Source organism: Mauremys mutica, chromosome 19 (genome assembly GCF_020497125.1).
Source record: "Mauremys mutica isolate MM-2020 ecotype Southern chromosome 19, ASM2049712v1, whole genome shotgun sequence".
NCBI classification, from domain to species: Eukaryota; Metazoa; Chordata; order Testudines; family Geoemydidae; genus Mauremys; species Mauremys mutica.
Window position 1 is genome coordinate 15,171,047 of NC_059090.1, and position 18,055 is coordinate 15,189,101.

General features: G+C 37.8%; 1 protein-coding gene across 7 annotated transcripts in view; it reads left to right on the plus strand.

The window, feature by feature from the left end:
• The window catches only part of KIAA0753 (KIAA0753 ortholog), a 31,286-nt gene extending 13,918 nt beyond the window's left edge, over positions 1-17,368 (plus strand). For all 7 annotated transcript variants that reach the window (XM_044993514.1, XM_044993515.1, XM_044993510.1 and 4 more), the window contains 9 exons: positions 1,251-1,367; positions 5,163-5,252; positions 5,413-5,500; positions 5,918-6,001; positions 6,964-7,134; positions 8,245-8,326; positions 12,831-12,951; positions 13,136-13,363; positions 15,879-17,368. In XM_044993514.1, coding sequence (XP_044849449.1) covers positions 1,251-1,367; positions 5,163-5,252; positions 5,413-5,500; positions 5,918-6,001; positions 6,964-7,134; positions 8,245-8,326; positions 12,831-12,951; positions 13,136-13,363; positions 15,879-15,996 — 1,099 coding nt within the window. In that variant the 3' untranslated portion in view covers positions 15,997-17,368. The remainder of the gene's footprint in view (positions 1-1,250; positions 1,368-5,162; positions 5,253-5,412; positions 5,501-5,917; positions 6,002-6,963; positions 7,135-8,244; positions 8,327-12,830; positions 12,952-13,135; positions 13,364-15,878) is intronic.
• The last annotated feature ends 687 nt before the right edge of the window (positions 17,369-18,055 follow it).

The following is an 18,055-nucleotide window of genomic DNA, read 5'->3' on the forward strand; positions in this document are numbered from 1 at the left end:
ATATAACCTATCACTTAAATTAGTCTTTCTATCAGAGGACTGGAGGATAGCTAATGTAATGACAATTTTTTTTAAAAAGCTCCAAAGGCCATACTTGCAATTGTAGATCGGTACCTGGCAGATTGATTGAAACTATGGTAAAGAACAGAATTATCAGATACATAGATGAACGCAATGTGTTGGGTTGGTGGGGTCAAAACAGCTTTTGTAAAGGAAAATCATGCCTCACCAATCTACTAGAATTTTCTGAAGGGGGTCAAGAAACATGTAGTCAAGGGTGATCCAGTGGATATAGTGTACTTGGACTTTCATAAAGCTTTTGACAGGGTTCCTCACCAAAGAGTTGTAAGCAAACTAAGCAGTCATGGGGTAAGAGAGGTCCTCTCATGGATCGATAATTGAATACAAGGTAGGAAACAGCCCGTGACTGCCAGAAGCAGGAACTGGACAACAAGGGATGGATCACTTGAAATAGCCCTGTTCTGTTCATTCCCTCTGAAGCATCTGGCCCCAGCCACTGTTTGAAGACAGGATACTGGGCCAGATGGATCATTGGTCTGATTCAATACGGCCATTCTCGTGTTCTTACACATTACAGATTAACAAGCAGAGTGTGATTTATTACAGGGTCCAGGAATAAATGCTTGAATAATTGATTTGGTATAGAAAACATTTTTTTTAAATATATGTTTTAAATAGTCATATTTTTAATATAGATTATTTGAAGTTTAATTCAGAATTTGATAACAGAATGAATATGAGTTAAGCTTTTGAAAAGTAGATCCAAAGATGGCAGAGCAAGTTCTGTTACAACTTAAATTTGATTCTTTGAATTTGTTTCCCTTTTCCACTATTTAAAAAATGTTAGCTAGACTCCTGTGAACAAGTGATAGCTACAACACATTAACGTAACTAGGACCCTGATCCTGCAGTGGGTTCCATGTGGGCGTAACTCTGCTTCTGCATGGAGCCCATTGCAGGCCCTATGTTGACACAAGGGAGGAAATTCAAGGCTAATGTTACCAGACTTCTCATGTTAATGTCCAATTTTTTTTAAACTCAGGTCCCGGTCCTGCAAACACTTTCCTCCACCCTTTCAGTTCAGTGGGGTTACTGATGTGAGTAAACTGAAACGTGTGCAAGTTCTTGCAGGACTGAGGCCTAACTGAGTCTCTTTTTGGTATAATAATTTTGCCTGCTATGAACAGAAATCTTGTATATATAAAAAGTCATATGTTCCTCATTCACAGTGCTCATTGGGGATACATGAATGCTAGTCCCAAAGCTTCCAGCAGAGAACAGTCAGCTTTGCAGAAAGAGGGAACTGAAGAAGGAAGATTAGGAGCCATTGAAAAAGAAGCTCTCAGGTTGGCCTGGATATCTTTATCCAGAAATGCAAACAAGAATATATTATTTTTCTAAATATATCTTTTCTTTTCACTTTGTGGAATGAATTACATTTTGAGGGTAAAACGGTTAACGCTTTTTAGTCAGGCAAAAACTGAATTAAGGCCACTTCTTCATATAAAGGGCTAAACCACACCACTTTTTTAAACCGTCCTATGGAACCATGGAGTCATCTTCTTGTGAGGGAATGGGAGGAGCCTCTCCACTCTTTCTCCCGCCACCCCAGCAAGGAATCAAGTTAGGCTTGCAGCTCACTCCCTACCTGCCTGATTGGAGGTAAAGGGTCTTACACGCTCATTTGCTCTCCTCTGAGCCCTTCCTGGATGTCCGGAGATTCTTCATTTTTTTTCCTCCTCTTCTTCCACAGTGTGGAGGGAACCTGGTAATTCCTACACAGCACCTCCAGTAGTTGCCCCACTCTGAGGACTGCTCCACAATTGGCACTAGACTCACTTTCCCTGAGTACAGGGATACAGAGATAGGCAATGTTGTGTTAGATGGAATATATGGGCCAAAAATATCAACATAACTCAGTCATTGTTCAACATTAAACAGTGTTAAATAAGGTCCAGAGTTTGGCGAACAGAGACCTCAGCCTGCTTAGTACCATGGCACAAACACCGTTAATCATCCTTTTAACCTTTTATTAAATATAAAGAAAAGAAAGAGAAATGGTTAAAGCATTTGAAATATAAAATAGTAAGTAAAGTTCTCACTTTAACAACATCTCTTGTTCCCTTTCCTTAGCTGGAGAGATTTTAAAAGGAAAAGAGCCCTCTTGTTTGACAGTCTTTGATGTCAAAGATGGTAATAACTATACTTTTGGGGAAAACAGAAGACACTAATTGAGATGGGCTGGAGCTGTCGTCATTGCTGCTGTTAAAGTCTGATCAAACACAGTTGGTGTTTGGGATTCTGCAAAGCTAGCAGTGGTGGTGATGTCATCAGGGTCCCTCTCTGGTCCTGTCTGATCAGGACATCACTTGGGATTAGAACAAAGAAGGTCTGGGGATCCAGGAAATGGTGGGGTGGCAGCCATAATGGTGAAGCTTGCTCCATTAGCCTCAATCTGTTCTTCTATCTTTTTCCCCAAAAATGGAGTGATGGATTGAATAGCTTGTCCACTCATTATTTCATTGGCCAAATAGGCCTAATATTTGACACACCAATATTGTCATTAATTTCCGGATCCACATTTCCTTGTTTAGCAAGCATGATCTTAACACTGTCCTTGAGTTACCTCAGTAGGCCTTCTTGTTTGGACTAATTCAGTTTTTCTGCCTCTTTTGTACCTTTTCCTATCAACATTTGTTGTTATAGATTATTGTGCTATCTTATGAACTTTCACATACTTTTTACAGTTGAGCTTACAATTAGAGTAAGTTTGTAGGCCTAGTTATAAGAACATAATGCTCTCTATGAAACAATTCAATCTAGGATTGGATGCTTGTTCATAAAACCAATTACCAAGTTTAAGCATATAGAAAAAAAGAAAAGAAAAAGGTGCTTGGTTATAATTTAAAGTTTGCAAATTCCTTATCCCAAAATTGAGATTTATAAATCTTACTTGATCAGATATTAACATAGCTTAAGAATTTACAACTCACTTCATTTGTAGCTAAAAGAAAACTTAAAACTGCTGCAGTTTTAAGTTGTTTGTAAGATGTTTAGAAACAAACAGTTTCTTATCTCTTCTTTGGTTGTGGGCCCAGAATGGGTAAGCATGGCAAAACTCCCCCCTCCCCCCCGTTTTTTTGCCACTTACACAATTAAAGCTGTTTATTTACACAAACCATGAAAATTGTATTCACTTGTAGTTAAGCTTGCTTACTTGGGGGGAAAAAACTTTAGCCCTGATGGCATTCTTACCTAGGTGCATTGCCTCCTTTTTAAAAAAAAGCAACAAAGTTATGTTGTTTTGGAGCCACTTTTGTGTGTTGCAAACGTCTCAGGAATGCAAAGGCGTTAAATTCACAGGCATTTTTAGTCTGACAGAAGTTGCCCACCTGTTTTACTATTGATATTTGTGAGGACAACATTGGCATTATGGCAACTTAACCCATTCTGGGAGTCTAACCCGCAACACTAGCACAGTGCTGTCATACATGCAGAGAACAACAACAAAAATCATTGACATAAAAAACAAAACCACCAGAAAACTGCAAAAACAACAAAGGAAAAACACTTCATAGACAAAACAACAACAGGGGGAAAAACATTGCAAAAACATAAAACAACAAAAATCACAACATTTGGTGTTGCAGCAGCCCTTGGTTCTGTTGGTTTGAAATTAAATTCATAGTCAATGCAATAACAGCCCTGAATTAAGCTAGCATTTTGGGAACAAGAGAATTATCTAAGACTTTGTTTCAGTATGTGCCTTCTATAGCAACTTAACCTCCAACAATTTAAAACACTTAATTTTATCTTTTTTGCTTTTTCTTAAAAATACCTTTTTCTTTAAATCAGCAAAATTATTACCAATCATACAAACTGCAAACCTCAAAATAAAAGAATAAAAATAAACTGAAAGCATTTGTTAAAAAGATGATTAAACAAATAATAACTTAAAAATATAGAGGTTAATTGTTTTAAAGCTAAAATATTAATACTTTGCTTTTCTTGCTTACCTCAAAAAAGCTCAACACATTTAAGAATTTTAAAACAAACTTTTATTTTAAACTAACTTTGAAATCGTTTGTTTGCCAAGATGCAAGTTTTAGAGCATGTATTAACCCTTTAGGCTCCACATTGCAGTGCCAAAAATATTGTATTAGGTGGAATATATGGGCCAAAAGTATATGTGTGTGTTTTTTTTAAAATAAAACGCAGTCACAGTCCAACATTAAACAGAGTTAAACAAGGTATGGGGTTTGGCATACAGAGACCGCGGCTTGCTTAGTACCATGACGCAAACACAATTAAACATCCTTTAAACTTTAAATAAGCATGGAAGAAATCCAGACTGGGTTTTGCAATAACATACCAATTAGGTTAAAGTAATTTTGAATAAGTGAATTTAGCCCACCACAATAAGGAAATTAAGGTCAAGATTTTCAGGTATGCCTAATGATTTTTTTGGTTGCCCAATATGAGACCCCTTAAAGGACTTTCAGGGATCAGGTATTCAGCACTTTCTGACATTGTCTGTTTTTAAGGGGGCTCAACTTTGACACTCAACAGTTGAGGCACTCAAAATCACTTGTCCCTTTTGCAAGATGTGTCAGAATCGTCTGTACCATGTCTACTATAATATTTAAAGAAAAGTGTGTGTTAGGAAAGCTGAGGAATTATAGGGACAAAAGAAGGGTCGTCATTATGTATTTGAAAGAAATAATAATACCTAACACTTTCATGCCATCTCTGGAACTTATTGTTCCACAAATATTAATTGATTAAAGCTCTTAACACTGCTGTGAGGTACGTAAATGTTGTTATCCATCTTTTAGGGTAGACCAGAGCCACAACAGAGGTCATACACTGTCAATGAGCAGGGTTTAGAATTCAGATTTCTCAACTTCCATATCTGTGCTGTGTCCACTAGACAACTCTGCCTCTCAAACAAAGTTTCACTTAAAGATGTTTTGGGAGACAGAACAAGGATTTTCCTTGCCTTAAATTTAATGTATTTAACTTCACATTGTTGATTCTTTGTGGAGGTTTTCATTTACCTTGAATTTACATCATTTCATTAGTCTATGCAAACATGCGTTTTATTTTCTTAATTTCTCTGTCTTGCTATTTCATTTCTGAAGACTAGCTTGGCTTGATGCAGAAACTTCAAGAAGGATGAAGGAACTAACGGAATTTAGTAGAGAAGAAATGGAGAAAATACAAAAATTGAGGTAATTATCCAGTTTAAAGGTGTCATGCACAGAAGCAAATTTGGTAGCAGATCTCTCATGTGGCCCTGTTTTTTAAAGTGGGTTTATGTTCTTTTGTCACATCAGATTTTCATTAAAATGCATCATCACTTTTTTTGGTTTTCGTTTTTTGTTTAAATAGGTCAGAAGGTGCTTCTCCTACACAGCTGGCAGACAAGGTGGAGAAAGCAGTTTGGGAGCGTTTGGAACCTCTCTTGGATAAAGCGCAGGTAGTGCAATCAAAGCTTACGCTGACATTTTGAAGAGTCTCTTAGATTTGTTATGGGGAAAGCAAATGGCAGGTCGCCTTAATTTGATTAGTGAAAAACGTGCAAAATTTTTCACCCAATCCAAACAATTTTAGACCTTCATTTGCAGAATATTTTTCTTCTCAGTGTGGTCCTTGACTGTTGGGATATATTTGCCATTTCTGCAGTAAATTAATGTTTTTCCTGTTATCTTGTGGCCAAGCAGATAAACTGGAACATAGTTTTGAATAACTACAAGCATTCCATGTTAAATATTACTGGTGTTGATCAGAGTATATAAGGAATTAATGTTATAGCTATCCTTAATAACATAATTAATTTGTGCTAATACAATATAAAAAGTATTTTATAAACATTAACATATTTCTGTTTCATTAGAAGGTCAAGCTTTCTTTGGAAACGCACACTCGTTTGAAGGATTCTTCATTTATAAACAAACTGTCATCCCAGGCTGCTGAAAAAGTATGTTCTGTTTGGATATAATGGAGTAAAGCTGTTCAAAATGCATGATGTTATTTTCTCTTGTACATGACATGAAAAGGATAGGACATTAGATTTGATTTCCTAAACTGTAGCTTATGCCAATGGAAACTAAATAGAATGACCTCTGTAATTAGGATGTTGATGATATAAAAGTGTTTATCCATTGACGAGCTATCGTGTTTTAAATATACAAAGTGTGAGTTAATTAAACATGGAGAAAATATATAAAGTATTTTTTTTAAAAAAGCAAAATCATTTTCAGTAAACGTAGTGTATAAGGCTATTATATAGACATCCTTTCTATGTATAGTATCTGATCCAAAATATTTCACACTCTCTAAGGAAATGTTAGAAAAAGTAATTGAGATATAGAAAGGTATAGCTAGGAAAATAGCCCTGTTAGAGCAAAGTTATCCAGCTAAGTGGTCACGCTAAGAAGACATAATTGAGTTTTACTTTGGCTCTGATCCTACAAACACACACGAGTAAAGTTAAGCATGTCTGTTAAGTATTTCCATGATTGTGTTTTAGTTCTAGTTCTGTGGATTCCCAAGGGATCCCTGAATTTGGGGAGTTAGTGAATCAACTGTGCTAAATTTGAGGGCCTGATCCTTCAGCATGCTGAGCTCCCTCAACTCCCATTGGCTTGAGTGATACCTTTTTATAGTGTCCTGTACATGCTGAATTAATTTTACTAGCTTGGCTTACTGTATGTGTGAAAGAAAAGTATTAAGAATATAATTAAATTTGCATTAAAGGAAGCAGTTCAAAGAAATGACAGTCCATTTATCAAAGCTAATAACTGCTTTTAGACATTTTAATTATAGACATACATTTGAACCGGCTTCCTATCACTCTGTGTGTGTGTGTATATGTATATGTATATATGTGTGTGTATATAATATAGAAATATGTTTGTTTTGGGGTTTTTGTATCTATAGGCTGCATCCAATGCAGATATGCTGAGTGAGAAGTTATTGGATGATCTTTTGGAAGATACAGCTCAGGAACTCTGGAATATGGAGCAACACAAGAAGGTGCAAGCTGAGGCTGTAGCCATGCATGACAGTCCTAGTCTGGAAACAATGCTGCAAAGAATGGAAGAAATCGAAGTAAGCAAGTGTCTAAGTGCTAATTATTTGCAACACTGTCACCTTGTGCATCTGTCCATACCTTACAACCTGAGCTGTTTTTTTTTTTTTTTTGAGCAAGGTCTTACTGGTCCAGAACTTGGACGAAAGGTCTTGAAGGAGTGTCTACATGTAACAGAAAGTAGAACTGTTGATTCTATATGTGACACTTTCCCCCGGAGTCAGTACTGGACCAGTGATCGAGGAGTAAGAGTAAGGATAGTCCAGTGATTAAGGGACTAACTTTGGAGTTGGAAGACATGGGTTTCCTGCTCCATCACACTTCCTCTATTTCTGTGCCTCAGTTCCTCAGCTGCACAATGAGGATAATAATATTTCAATAATTGTGAGGTCTCAGATACTACAGATATAGGGGCTATCTAACTGCATAAGCAAGAGAAAGTCCAAGAATGCTGCTAGTGGTACTCCCTGAGGTGTCTCCTTTAGAATGAGATGGACTTATTGAAGTCAATGGAACTACTCTTCTGAGTAACTGCTCACCAATGAGAGTAAGGGGTTTACAAGATGTCCCATAGTGTGTAAGCTGAACTGCTGTATCTCCAAGTTATGGTCAATTTCACATAGTAAGTAAGTAGAAATGAGATTGGAACTAGAAGCTACTCAAAGCAATTGAAGATGAATATCTGTAAAAACAGCTACACTCAAAGTACAGCTATATTACAAGTAAAGGTAAGGGGACTTACAGACTGGCCATAGACCCTGATCCTGCAAACACTTATGCACTTGGTAAAATTTGCTGCTGTGAGTAGCCCCATTGATTTCAGTGGGACTATTCATAGTATTAAATGTTTGTATGTCCTGTGGCTCAAATCCTACAATCTGCAGTCAATCTGCCATACTGTCAGTGTGCTTTTTGAGACTTACAGTGCTGTACTTCAAGCAAGATATTTCCATGAAGATTATTTTTTCTGTCTCTATTATATTTAAGAAGGGTATTTGGGGGGAGGGGTAGAGATTTATAACATGATCAAAATGGATCATTGTTTGTTTTTTCCATCAAGTTATCACTAGGTACAGTTGAACTCATTACATATCTGTCGGTTGATTAATTTTGTACATTTTTAAAAAAAGAGATACCAAGATGCGGTTCGCAGGCGATTTAATCAGATTGTCTATGCTGATTCGGAGTTCTGGGCACAGGAAGAGAAAAGGGGTAAGTGTTGGCTTTTTTTTTTTTTTTTTCCCTGCAGTCTCTATCTTAAAGGTTAATATCTCCTAACCAAAATTAGTAGATTAGATTTGATGATATTAATCAAATAGCACCCATTTGGACTTAAGTATGTTACAAACACTATATCAAAAGGAATGTTTACAAACTATTGCTTTAAAAATTAATATCTGAAAGCAGGAGAGGCTAACTGAGAAGCTTGCAAGCTAAAGTACCAATCTTACAATTGGCTTGATTTGAATGGATCTGATTGAAGTCACTGAAGCAGTATTTGGATGCAAGAGTCTGCCTGTGTGATCCAGTTGCAGGACTAGGGCTTGAGTCTTAAGAGGGGATGTTTGATGTTGATTTAAGTGAAGTTTGGTTTCTTCTTTCTTCCAGTTACTCTTCGACAAAAATATAATTGATCTTTTTTTCTTAGTAGCACCAATATTCTTTCCTTTTCTTAGTGTGGGTGAAACTTGCAATCTGCCATGCACAAAATCTTAGGAAATAGGTTCCTCCAGTCCTCCCCCAACTCAGCAATAGCAACCACCACCTATGGGCTACAACAGCATGTGTTTTGCCTCAGGTCCTGGCCCTAACACACTCTCCATTCCAGCCTAATTTGAACAAGAACAGAGCCCATCTCTCCAGTGTGTAAAACGTGTGGAGATCCCCATTATATGACAGTTTCTTCAGGCACTCTAGGTACGTCCAGACTACCCGCCGTATTGGTATATCGATTCCCCGAACGCACTCCACGTTGACTCCGGAACTCCACCGGAGCGAGTGGTGGTAGCGGAGTCGAAGGGGGAACCGCGGACGTCGATCCCACGCCGTGAGGAAAGTCAGAATAAGATACTTCGACTTCAGCTACAGTATTTCTGTAGCTGAAGTTGTGTATCTTACATCGACACCCCCTCTCCCTCCCCCCAGTGTAGACCAGGCCTCTTTCCCAACCCCTCCCACACTGTGCACTGTTGTGCTAACGTGGCATGGAAGATAGGAATTTACCCTGTTATAGCACATATCAGTTACGCTGGGTGGGCGGGAAGGAGGAGGAGGCGGCAGTGTGGGGATCAAGGTAAGTCTGGTTAGCACTGCTCCACTATGGAGTCGTGATAATGACTTCATAACTGAGGTACTCTTTCCATTCTAAACCCTCGTTTTGACCCCCTTCTATTTTACCAGAAATATACAAGACGTTTTAGGCTTACTATGTAGTCCCAAACTCCCATCCCTTCTTTGTAAATGTGAATCTTGCAGAGTTCCCATTGGATTGCTCCAAAAATATATAGTGGATTTACTGACCACCTTCAACTTTATTTCTCTATTTGTCTTTGCTGACTTCTGCTTGTTTATTTCTAATTATTTTCACTTCTTTTCTATTGATCCATTTGTAACTGAGTCTGCCTCCCTTTTCTGAAGCTTAATTGGTGGATTTTCTTTTATTCTTTTGGCCTCCTTTTTCATACACCATTGCCAGAAAGGACAAGGAAAAAATGAAAATAACATATAGATGCAAGTGTAAACACAAGGTTTTTTTTTTAAAGAATTAAAAAACACAGACCTGGATAAATCACTTTTCTCTCTTCTTTCCTCTTTGCTAATCTGTTTCAGAATTCTCAATGACTCACACATTTCAAGGTCAGAAGGGACCATTATGATCATCTAGTCTCACCTCATGCCAAACGCAGGCCAAAGAACCTCACCCAATAATTTCTCTGCCAAGCCCATGACTTCTGTGTGAGCTATAGCACTTCATGTCGAAAGAGATCCAGTCTGGATCTGTAAAAGCATCAAAGAGTCCAGTGGCACCTTATAGACTAACAGACGTTTTGGAGCATGAGCTTTCGTGGGTGAATACCCACTTCGTCGGATGCAACGACGAAGTGAGTATTCACCCACGAAAGCTCATGCTCCAAAACGTCTGTTAGTCTATAAGGTGCCACAGGACTCTTTGATGCTTTTACAGATCCAGACTAACACGGCTACCACTCTGAGTCTTGATTTAAAGACTTCAAGTGATGGAGAATGAGTTCTCAGCACTCTTTTAACAAGTGATGTTTTCTGTGATTCTGCAAGAAGACAACCTGTCAAATGTTCAAGTTCACATTTTAGCTCAGACATTCTTAGTCATACTCCTAGTTTGCCTTCTCAAAGCATGCTTAACTTCTGAATGCGCCAACTCTTGACTTTAGTCTTTCTGTAGTTTTAAACATTGGGGAGAAGGATGAGATCCTGACCCATGCCATATATTATGCAACGTACTCTTTGAGTGGATGAACTTTATCTTGAACTTCTCTGAAGCCACCCGCTTTGTGAACAAATACAGCTCCTGGCTCTAATTTGGATTAGTTAATTAGGATTCTGACAGGGAAAGGAGTCCATTTCTGAGAGGGATACACACAAACTACAGTTGTTTAGAGTGATTTGTAGAATAACAGTTCTGTTGTTAGATCCATGTGTAACACTTCTTCATCCTCAGACTGAGCAATTACTAGAGCCACTTCATTAAACCTCTTTTGACACCTCTTGAAGACTCATCTGTTACCACTGTGATTGAGAAATCAATTTCAAAGCCTGTAAATCCCCCTGCACTTCAGAGAACAAAACCAAAACTGGAGAGAGAGAGTATTTCGTATGGGTTCGTTTGACCATGGATTAATTTATGCTGTTGCAAGGGAATCCAGTTCCCTCTATATACCCTAGCAATAATCCTTCTCACTCCACTCCAGCATATAAAAAGATTTTTTCTAGTAGTAGAAAAGTTCAGAGTTCACAGGCTGAGACTATATCTGTAAAACACAGCAAAACACTCTCACTTGATTTATCTAACGATTCTTCCCTAGGAAAGAACAAACGAATATTTATTCTCATTCCATAGATCTGTCAGGTGTATGTCATGTCCATGCAGCAGTGAACAAGACAATGCATTGGCTGTCAGTGTAGGTTTTCTGTCAATGCAAAGAACGCTGTTAAATTAGTCATTAAATGTACAGGTTTTTTGCCCCACTCATTCTTTCACATAAATCAAATGATGGAAAAGTTATAAAAACGATGGATTTAGATTTGTTTAGGAAAAAGCTGAATTCTCAGTTCTTGTCCATAGATCTGTGGTTTAATCTTGAATTGCTACATTTTCTTTATATCTTAGTATATTGCCCAATGTGCTTCTATCATGAGTTCTTAATCTTTCTTTTAAAAAAAAATCACCTCAAAGATTTTAATTGAAAATTTACAAATATTTTCCTCCTTACTTCTCAGTAATAGAGAGTAAAGAAAAATAATATAATTGCCCAGACTGATACTGTACAGTAGAACTTCAGAGTTGTGAATACCTCGGGAATGGAGGTTGTTCGTAGCTCTGAACAAATCGTTATGGTTGTTCTTTCAAAAGTTTACAAAATGAGCATTGACTTAATACAGCTTTGAAACCTTATTATGCAGAAGAAAAACGCTGCTTTCCCTTTATTTTTTTTTAAGTAGTTTACGCTTAACACAGTACGGTGCTGTATTTGCGCTTTTTTTTTTTTTTTTTTGGTATCTGCTGCCTGATCGAATACTTCCAGTTCCAAATGAGGTGTGTGGTTAGGGTGACCAGACAGCAAATGTGAAAAATCGGGACAGGGGTGGGGGGGTAATAGGAGCCTATGTAAGGAAAAAAACCCAAAAATCGGGACTGTCCCTATAAAATCAGGACATCTGGTCACCCTATGTGTGGTTGACTGCTCAGTTCGTAACTCTGAGGTTCTACTGTAGCTCTTCATATCGGAAGAGATTTTTAACTGGGTGAAGAGAACCCCTGAGGGATGTTAGCAGGAAGCTGTTTGCTAAAGAAAGTTAGCTTTCCAGACAAACAGTCCTACTATTTCCCACACATACTGATCCTGGTTGTAGCCCCACTTGCCTCAGCCAAGTAGCAATAGGGAGGATTTTGGCTCGTGATTTCTCTCTCCGCTATAGTTTTAATACAGGGTCAGGTCTTCAGCTGTTGTAAGTCTGTGGAGCTATACCAGTTTACACCAGCTAAGCACCTGACCATACATGGGTTGATCCTGCACCAGTGAAAACAATGGGAGATTTGCCCTTGAATTTTCTGAGAGGAGGCTTGTGCCCATAGTGACTTCATAGGAGCTATGCCATTTTACACCAGGTGAGGATCTGGGCCCAATTGTTTGTTTTTATTTCCCCTCTCCATTTACTGCCAATCTCAATAGGTTGGTTGCCATAGTAATGTAATATTTCCTATCACCGCTTTAGAAATATTCAGTGAGTTGTACTAAAAGCGACATAGTCTAAAGTGCTCACGTTTGAAACATTTGGTTCTTTTGAAAGAACCCCCTTAAATTTGTAGCTTAGAGGCTCATCATTGGTAACATTTTTCTTCATTTCTCCAAAGGACTTAACTTTGGAAGGGAGCTATGCTTAAGGTGGGGACTTCTCTACATTGTTGCATTTTCTTTCCCAAAGAAAAAAATTTTTAATGTTGTTTTCTTCCTTCTAGAAAGAGAGAGTGCATCAATAGAGAAAAGGCCTATGTCTCCTCATCCAATCCAAATAACCAAATTGATAGGACACAAAGAGTCCCAAGTGGATATTGTATTTGAAAGACCTTTTGATGGAAAGTGAGTAGAGAATTTGGTCATAAACTAAAATGCTCATGTGCTTTTACTGTGGATATATATGTTTTCCATTAAGAGTAACTGCCCCAGTGAGTGTTGTTTTAAAGAGGCTTTGTGGCTTTAGGTCATGTGGAAAAGGACATTAAAACCAAGAAGTTCTGGTTTATTGTCTGTTTTGTGCTTCCAGGGCTATTGAAGAAGATGAGGAGGTGGAAGAGAAATTGGAGACTGGAAATGACATTTGGCAGCCCTTGACTCGCAATATATCTCAGCAGAAGGAGCGCTGCGTTTTTCTCTCTGTTCCAAAGCACATGCTCCAGAACATCCTTGATTATAACAGTAGATATGAGCAGCACCTGAAACTTATTTCTCATGAGGCAGTAGGGCACTTCAATCCATGGCGCATTGCTGAGAGGTACATGAACTATTGATGTGTTTGATTTTGTGAAGTAAATGTGTCAGTTCCAGACCTGCCTTTCTGTTCTTTCTTAGAAACAAACAGGGGAAAAATGGGCGGTTTAAATTCCGAACTGAAAGCCAGAACGCTCAAGACAGTAAATACTGCGTTGTTTCTCAGTGATCCTTGATGCTTTAGAAAACTAAAGGGAGTGATAGCAGAATATCTTAGAAGACATGAAAAATAATTGCTCTTTCTATGGCATGCAGCAGTACCACAGAGCTAACTCTGTCATCTGTGTGAAATATAGATTGGTTTAGACTATCTAAAGGAGTCTAAGCCAGACGGGTGTGTAAGTCTGTTTCCACTTGACATCATTTTGTGAAAATCTGCTCTTATTGCTGTAGAAAACTGTATGTGGAAATTTACACCTTCTGCTTTCCTTATCCGCTTCCTTTATGCAAGTCCCAGTGGTAAGGCTGGAGAGCCTTGATCCATTCAACTGAGACTATGTAACAACATAATTGTCTTTTGCCATTTGATTAAAAAGCAAACATTGCCCTGCTAGCTGTAAAAGAACAGCCAGGCCAATGATGGGTGGAAGGAAGGAACAAGCTTTTTATACATTTATTAATAAGTCAATCAAGGTATTAAAAGTAGCAGAGAACACATTGGCAACCTTTAATTTTCACAAAGCAGGGGCTGGATGGTGCTGTTTTTGGAATAACAAGTGAAATATTTTAAAATGGCAGCTGGCCTTATTGTAAATTTCATTGAAGAAGAGATTCGAAAAAGGAAATATTTTGTAGAGTACATTGCTAGGAATATAAATAGCATATGGCATAGCTGGGTCACCACTTAGTCCTCTGCAATGCAAACAAGAGGTAAAGTAATAAATAACTGACTATTTGCTGCTCATTCCTTAGCAAAGAAAAAATGTTTATTCATTCTCTCCACGTTGGCTAAACGAGGAGGGAGGTGGAGGCTGAAAGGCTACAGTATAAATAAAAAATAGCCATCCCACCAGCGAAGTTTGAATAAGCATTTTTGGTTTGCTAAGTAACGGGTTCAGGAAGTAAACAATGTTATCTGTTATCATTTCCCAAGTGTGCCTCAATGAATGTCCAGCAAAAAGTTCTGCCATTTCTCCCCAGAATTTATTTTCAGTTTGTGAATGGCGTCATTCAAAAATCAACTACCAATAAGTCTCAGTGTTGTGATCAAGGCAGCGCTCCAGCAAAGCACATAAACGTGGGATTAACTTTCTAAGCATGTGTGTAGTCTCTATGGCCCTGATCCTACAGGCACTTAAGCAAATGCTTCATAATATTACCTCTACTAGTCCCATTGAAATCAATGGGCTTACTGAAGTAAAATTAAGTCTCAACACCAGTGTCTGCTGGATCAGTGCCTTTGATTTTAATAGGACCACTCACGTGCTTAAAGTTCAGATATGCTTCTGTGCTTTGCTGGAGTGAGGCCTATGTGAGCAAGAATTGAATGACCTTGGACTGGTCACTAAAACCCAAGGCAGTTTAGAATGGACCGCTAAAACATCCCTGAGCATGTTTCAGCACCATCCTTATCAACTCCAATAGAGTGTTCATAATTGGCATTGGCGTGAACCTCAGTAGCTCAAACACTGGCCCCTCTTCATGATTGGCAAAAGGACGAAATGAAAATGAGTCCTTCCTTCTTGCAGCTGAATTGCAGCTCTGCTTATGTATGTATTGTACATATGATTTGAAATCAAACTAAAAATGTAATCCAATTCACAGCACTGTTTGAATGTTTTACCATCAGAGGGCCCCATAAAACTTGTCAACCATTACATGCATCAGTAAACATTTAGAAGAAACAGCCGTGCTCTGTATTAGAGACACCGAAAAGTTAATTTTCCTAGTATTGTTGCAGCAAACATAAGACTCTGAGAAGGAGAAATTTTAAACAGGCCAGCAAAGACCTGAGTTTCTCAAACGCTGAAACACTATGAAGTCTTCTGTTGACCTGAGTTCTCTTGAGGTTAAAACCTCTGATCCCGCTGCTCTCCTGTAAACATCCTTGCTTTCAGAAGGGGCTGATCCAATGATCATTTAAAATCAGTGGGAGTCTTTCCATTGACTTCAATGGGGTTTCCATCAGGTCCCGAGTATGTTAAATCTTTCTGTACAAAGCAGAACGTTTGCATCTAACATTTTTAAAAAAGAAAAAAATATACCAGTTAACTGAAGGTTGGTCACATTCCCCAATCCTCCATGGACACCATGTATTCATCTCTCTTTTATCAGAAAGCTGATAGATACAAAAATTTCAGATGCGCCACAAAACTTAAGAGAAAACAAGATGGCTCTGTAGTGCAAGAGTTTTCCCCATAGTAAATATATATAATAATGTGAAAAGAAATACAAACATTTCTCTTTTGAGATCAGAGCATTGATATAAATAGACGAAATGATTGGTGCATATTCGGGTTCGTTTGTACAAACCCCAGGATTCTATCCTTGGCTTTTAAACTTTCTTTTCTCTCTTTTAGCCTTGCAGAAGAACTGACAGAAGAAGCCTTATGTGATGTGGCAGCAGAGCTGCAGGATGTATGTGAGGATTATGCAGAAGCCGTGTTCACTTCTGAGTTCTTGCAGCCCACAGAGTAAACGCTTTTAAATCTGCCATCAGCTAATGGAATGTCAAATCCCAGCCCACCAAGCATATTGGGTGCTTAGGTTTTTTTTCCAGTATCTTTCTTCTTACTGAGCACATGGAATAATCTGCTCAATGTATGGATGAAATTTGGAAGGGATTCATCTTGGGTTTTTTTTAAATTATAATAAAGATGCTTTCCTTTTTAGATTTCAGTGTAATAAAGGTGCTGAAAAAATGTTTGGCTATAATAGAAGTAAACATTTAACAGTAAAGTTTACATATGTGTGCAGAGCCATTATCAATCCTTCTGTATATCTGAGATTAGTTTTTCACTCTTTTGTGTGATCTAGTGGTACGAGCAAAGCACTGAGAGTTAACGGATCTGGGGATGGAACCCAGAATTCTCAATAAATTGGGCAAGTCACTTAACCACTCCATGCCTTACTTTCTTCCTTTGTAATGCTCCTTACTTGCCTCACCAGAGTGTTGTGGGGCTTAATCAATAAATTATTGGTCAGAATGCACTTTGAGCTCCTCTGAAAGGTGCGCTGGAAATACAAACTATTATTATTTCACATGCATTTAAAACCCAAATTGAAAATGCTGATGCAAAAAAAGTAAATGCTGTTTGATTTGCCTTCAGTGTTTCCAGTATCACACAAGAAAGATGCTGTTTATTTTGTCTGACAACTGCATTAACATTCTTCACAGTCTTGTTAGCTGGTTTTTGGACTAGATGCAATAATCCAGAGAGGTGATCCTCATGTCACAGCATTAAGTGGGTATTTTGAACAATAGCTAGAAGTGGTTTGATTTATTTGCAAGAAAGCTTGTGCTGCTGTACTATTGCAACCCCCTTATGGTTGTAACATTGTTTTCTGAATATTTTACAGCACTGTGCAGATATGCATAAACCTTTAACAGTCCATACCAACAAGACTATTTTTAGAAAAAAGTTATTGGCACAGGTTTTCTTCTCTCCCTCCCCCCCCCTTTTAATACTAACCTAAAACAACACCATTTCATCTAGCACCAGCTCCATTTAAAGACCCAGTCCTGCATTCCTTACTCGCTTAAAATGCCCATTAAAGTCAATAAGAATTATGGGTGAACAAGGAATGCAGGATTCAGTTCCAAAATTGTGACATCAAACCATGTAGGGCATTCCAGTGTCTTCCTTACTTCTCATAGTTGTTCTTAGTATTGTGGGGGTATGGTGTGTATGATATGTACCTGAATACTTAGATTCAGTAGCAGGTTAGGGATGGAATGTGAGACTTGTAAAATGTCCTTGCTTTTATTGATTTGTGTTGAGATGGTATTGCACAGAATTGTCTTATCCCCATACTTTTATTGCACAATAAAAATAAATAGAATAACCCACATTCCTGGTTCTTTTATATTGGGCTCATTTGTTAGTTTCAAATAATCCAATGTCCTATGTTGAGTTTTGGTAATATATGTCCGGAGGACAAACAACAAAAAAGAAAAAAGGGTATACGATAAAACGTATGGGCCAAAACATGTGAATGCTATTTACTGTGACAAAGTCCTTTTGTGCAATAATGTTTAACCCATTATAGCATCACTTCCAATATATCGAGATTTATATTTTTTTGTAAGTCAAAACACATTTTTGTAAAAAATAAACAAAAACCCAAACCCCAAATTGTTTTTATTAAAGTATGTAATTTGTGTTTTGTGACTTGTTTTGATAATTTATTTATATCGATGTACTCTTTATTTGGTGGATTCTGTGTGGTTTTGTAATTTAAAACAAAATACAGCAAACTGGTACCTTTTTCAAAATGTGCAGAGATTTATTTTAAATTCTGGGTTCACTAAAACAGCAGTGTATATGTGCAAAAGTATTTTCAAATATTTGAATTGTTTTCAAATAAACTATTGATTTGAGGATTTTTTTAATTTAGAATAATTTGGATCTAAATCCTATGTTTGTTATAAATAATGAATAAGACATGTTTGCATTCCCTGTGAAGAAAATTGCTCTTCATTTCTGCCATCCTAATCTTTACAGTCAGAAAAAGAGATGCTACTAGAGGGTTGAAT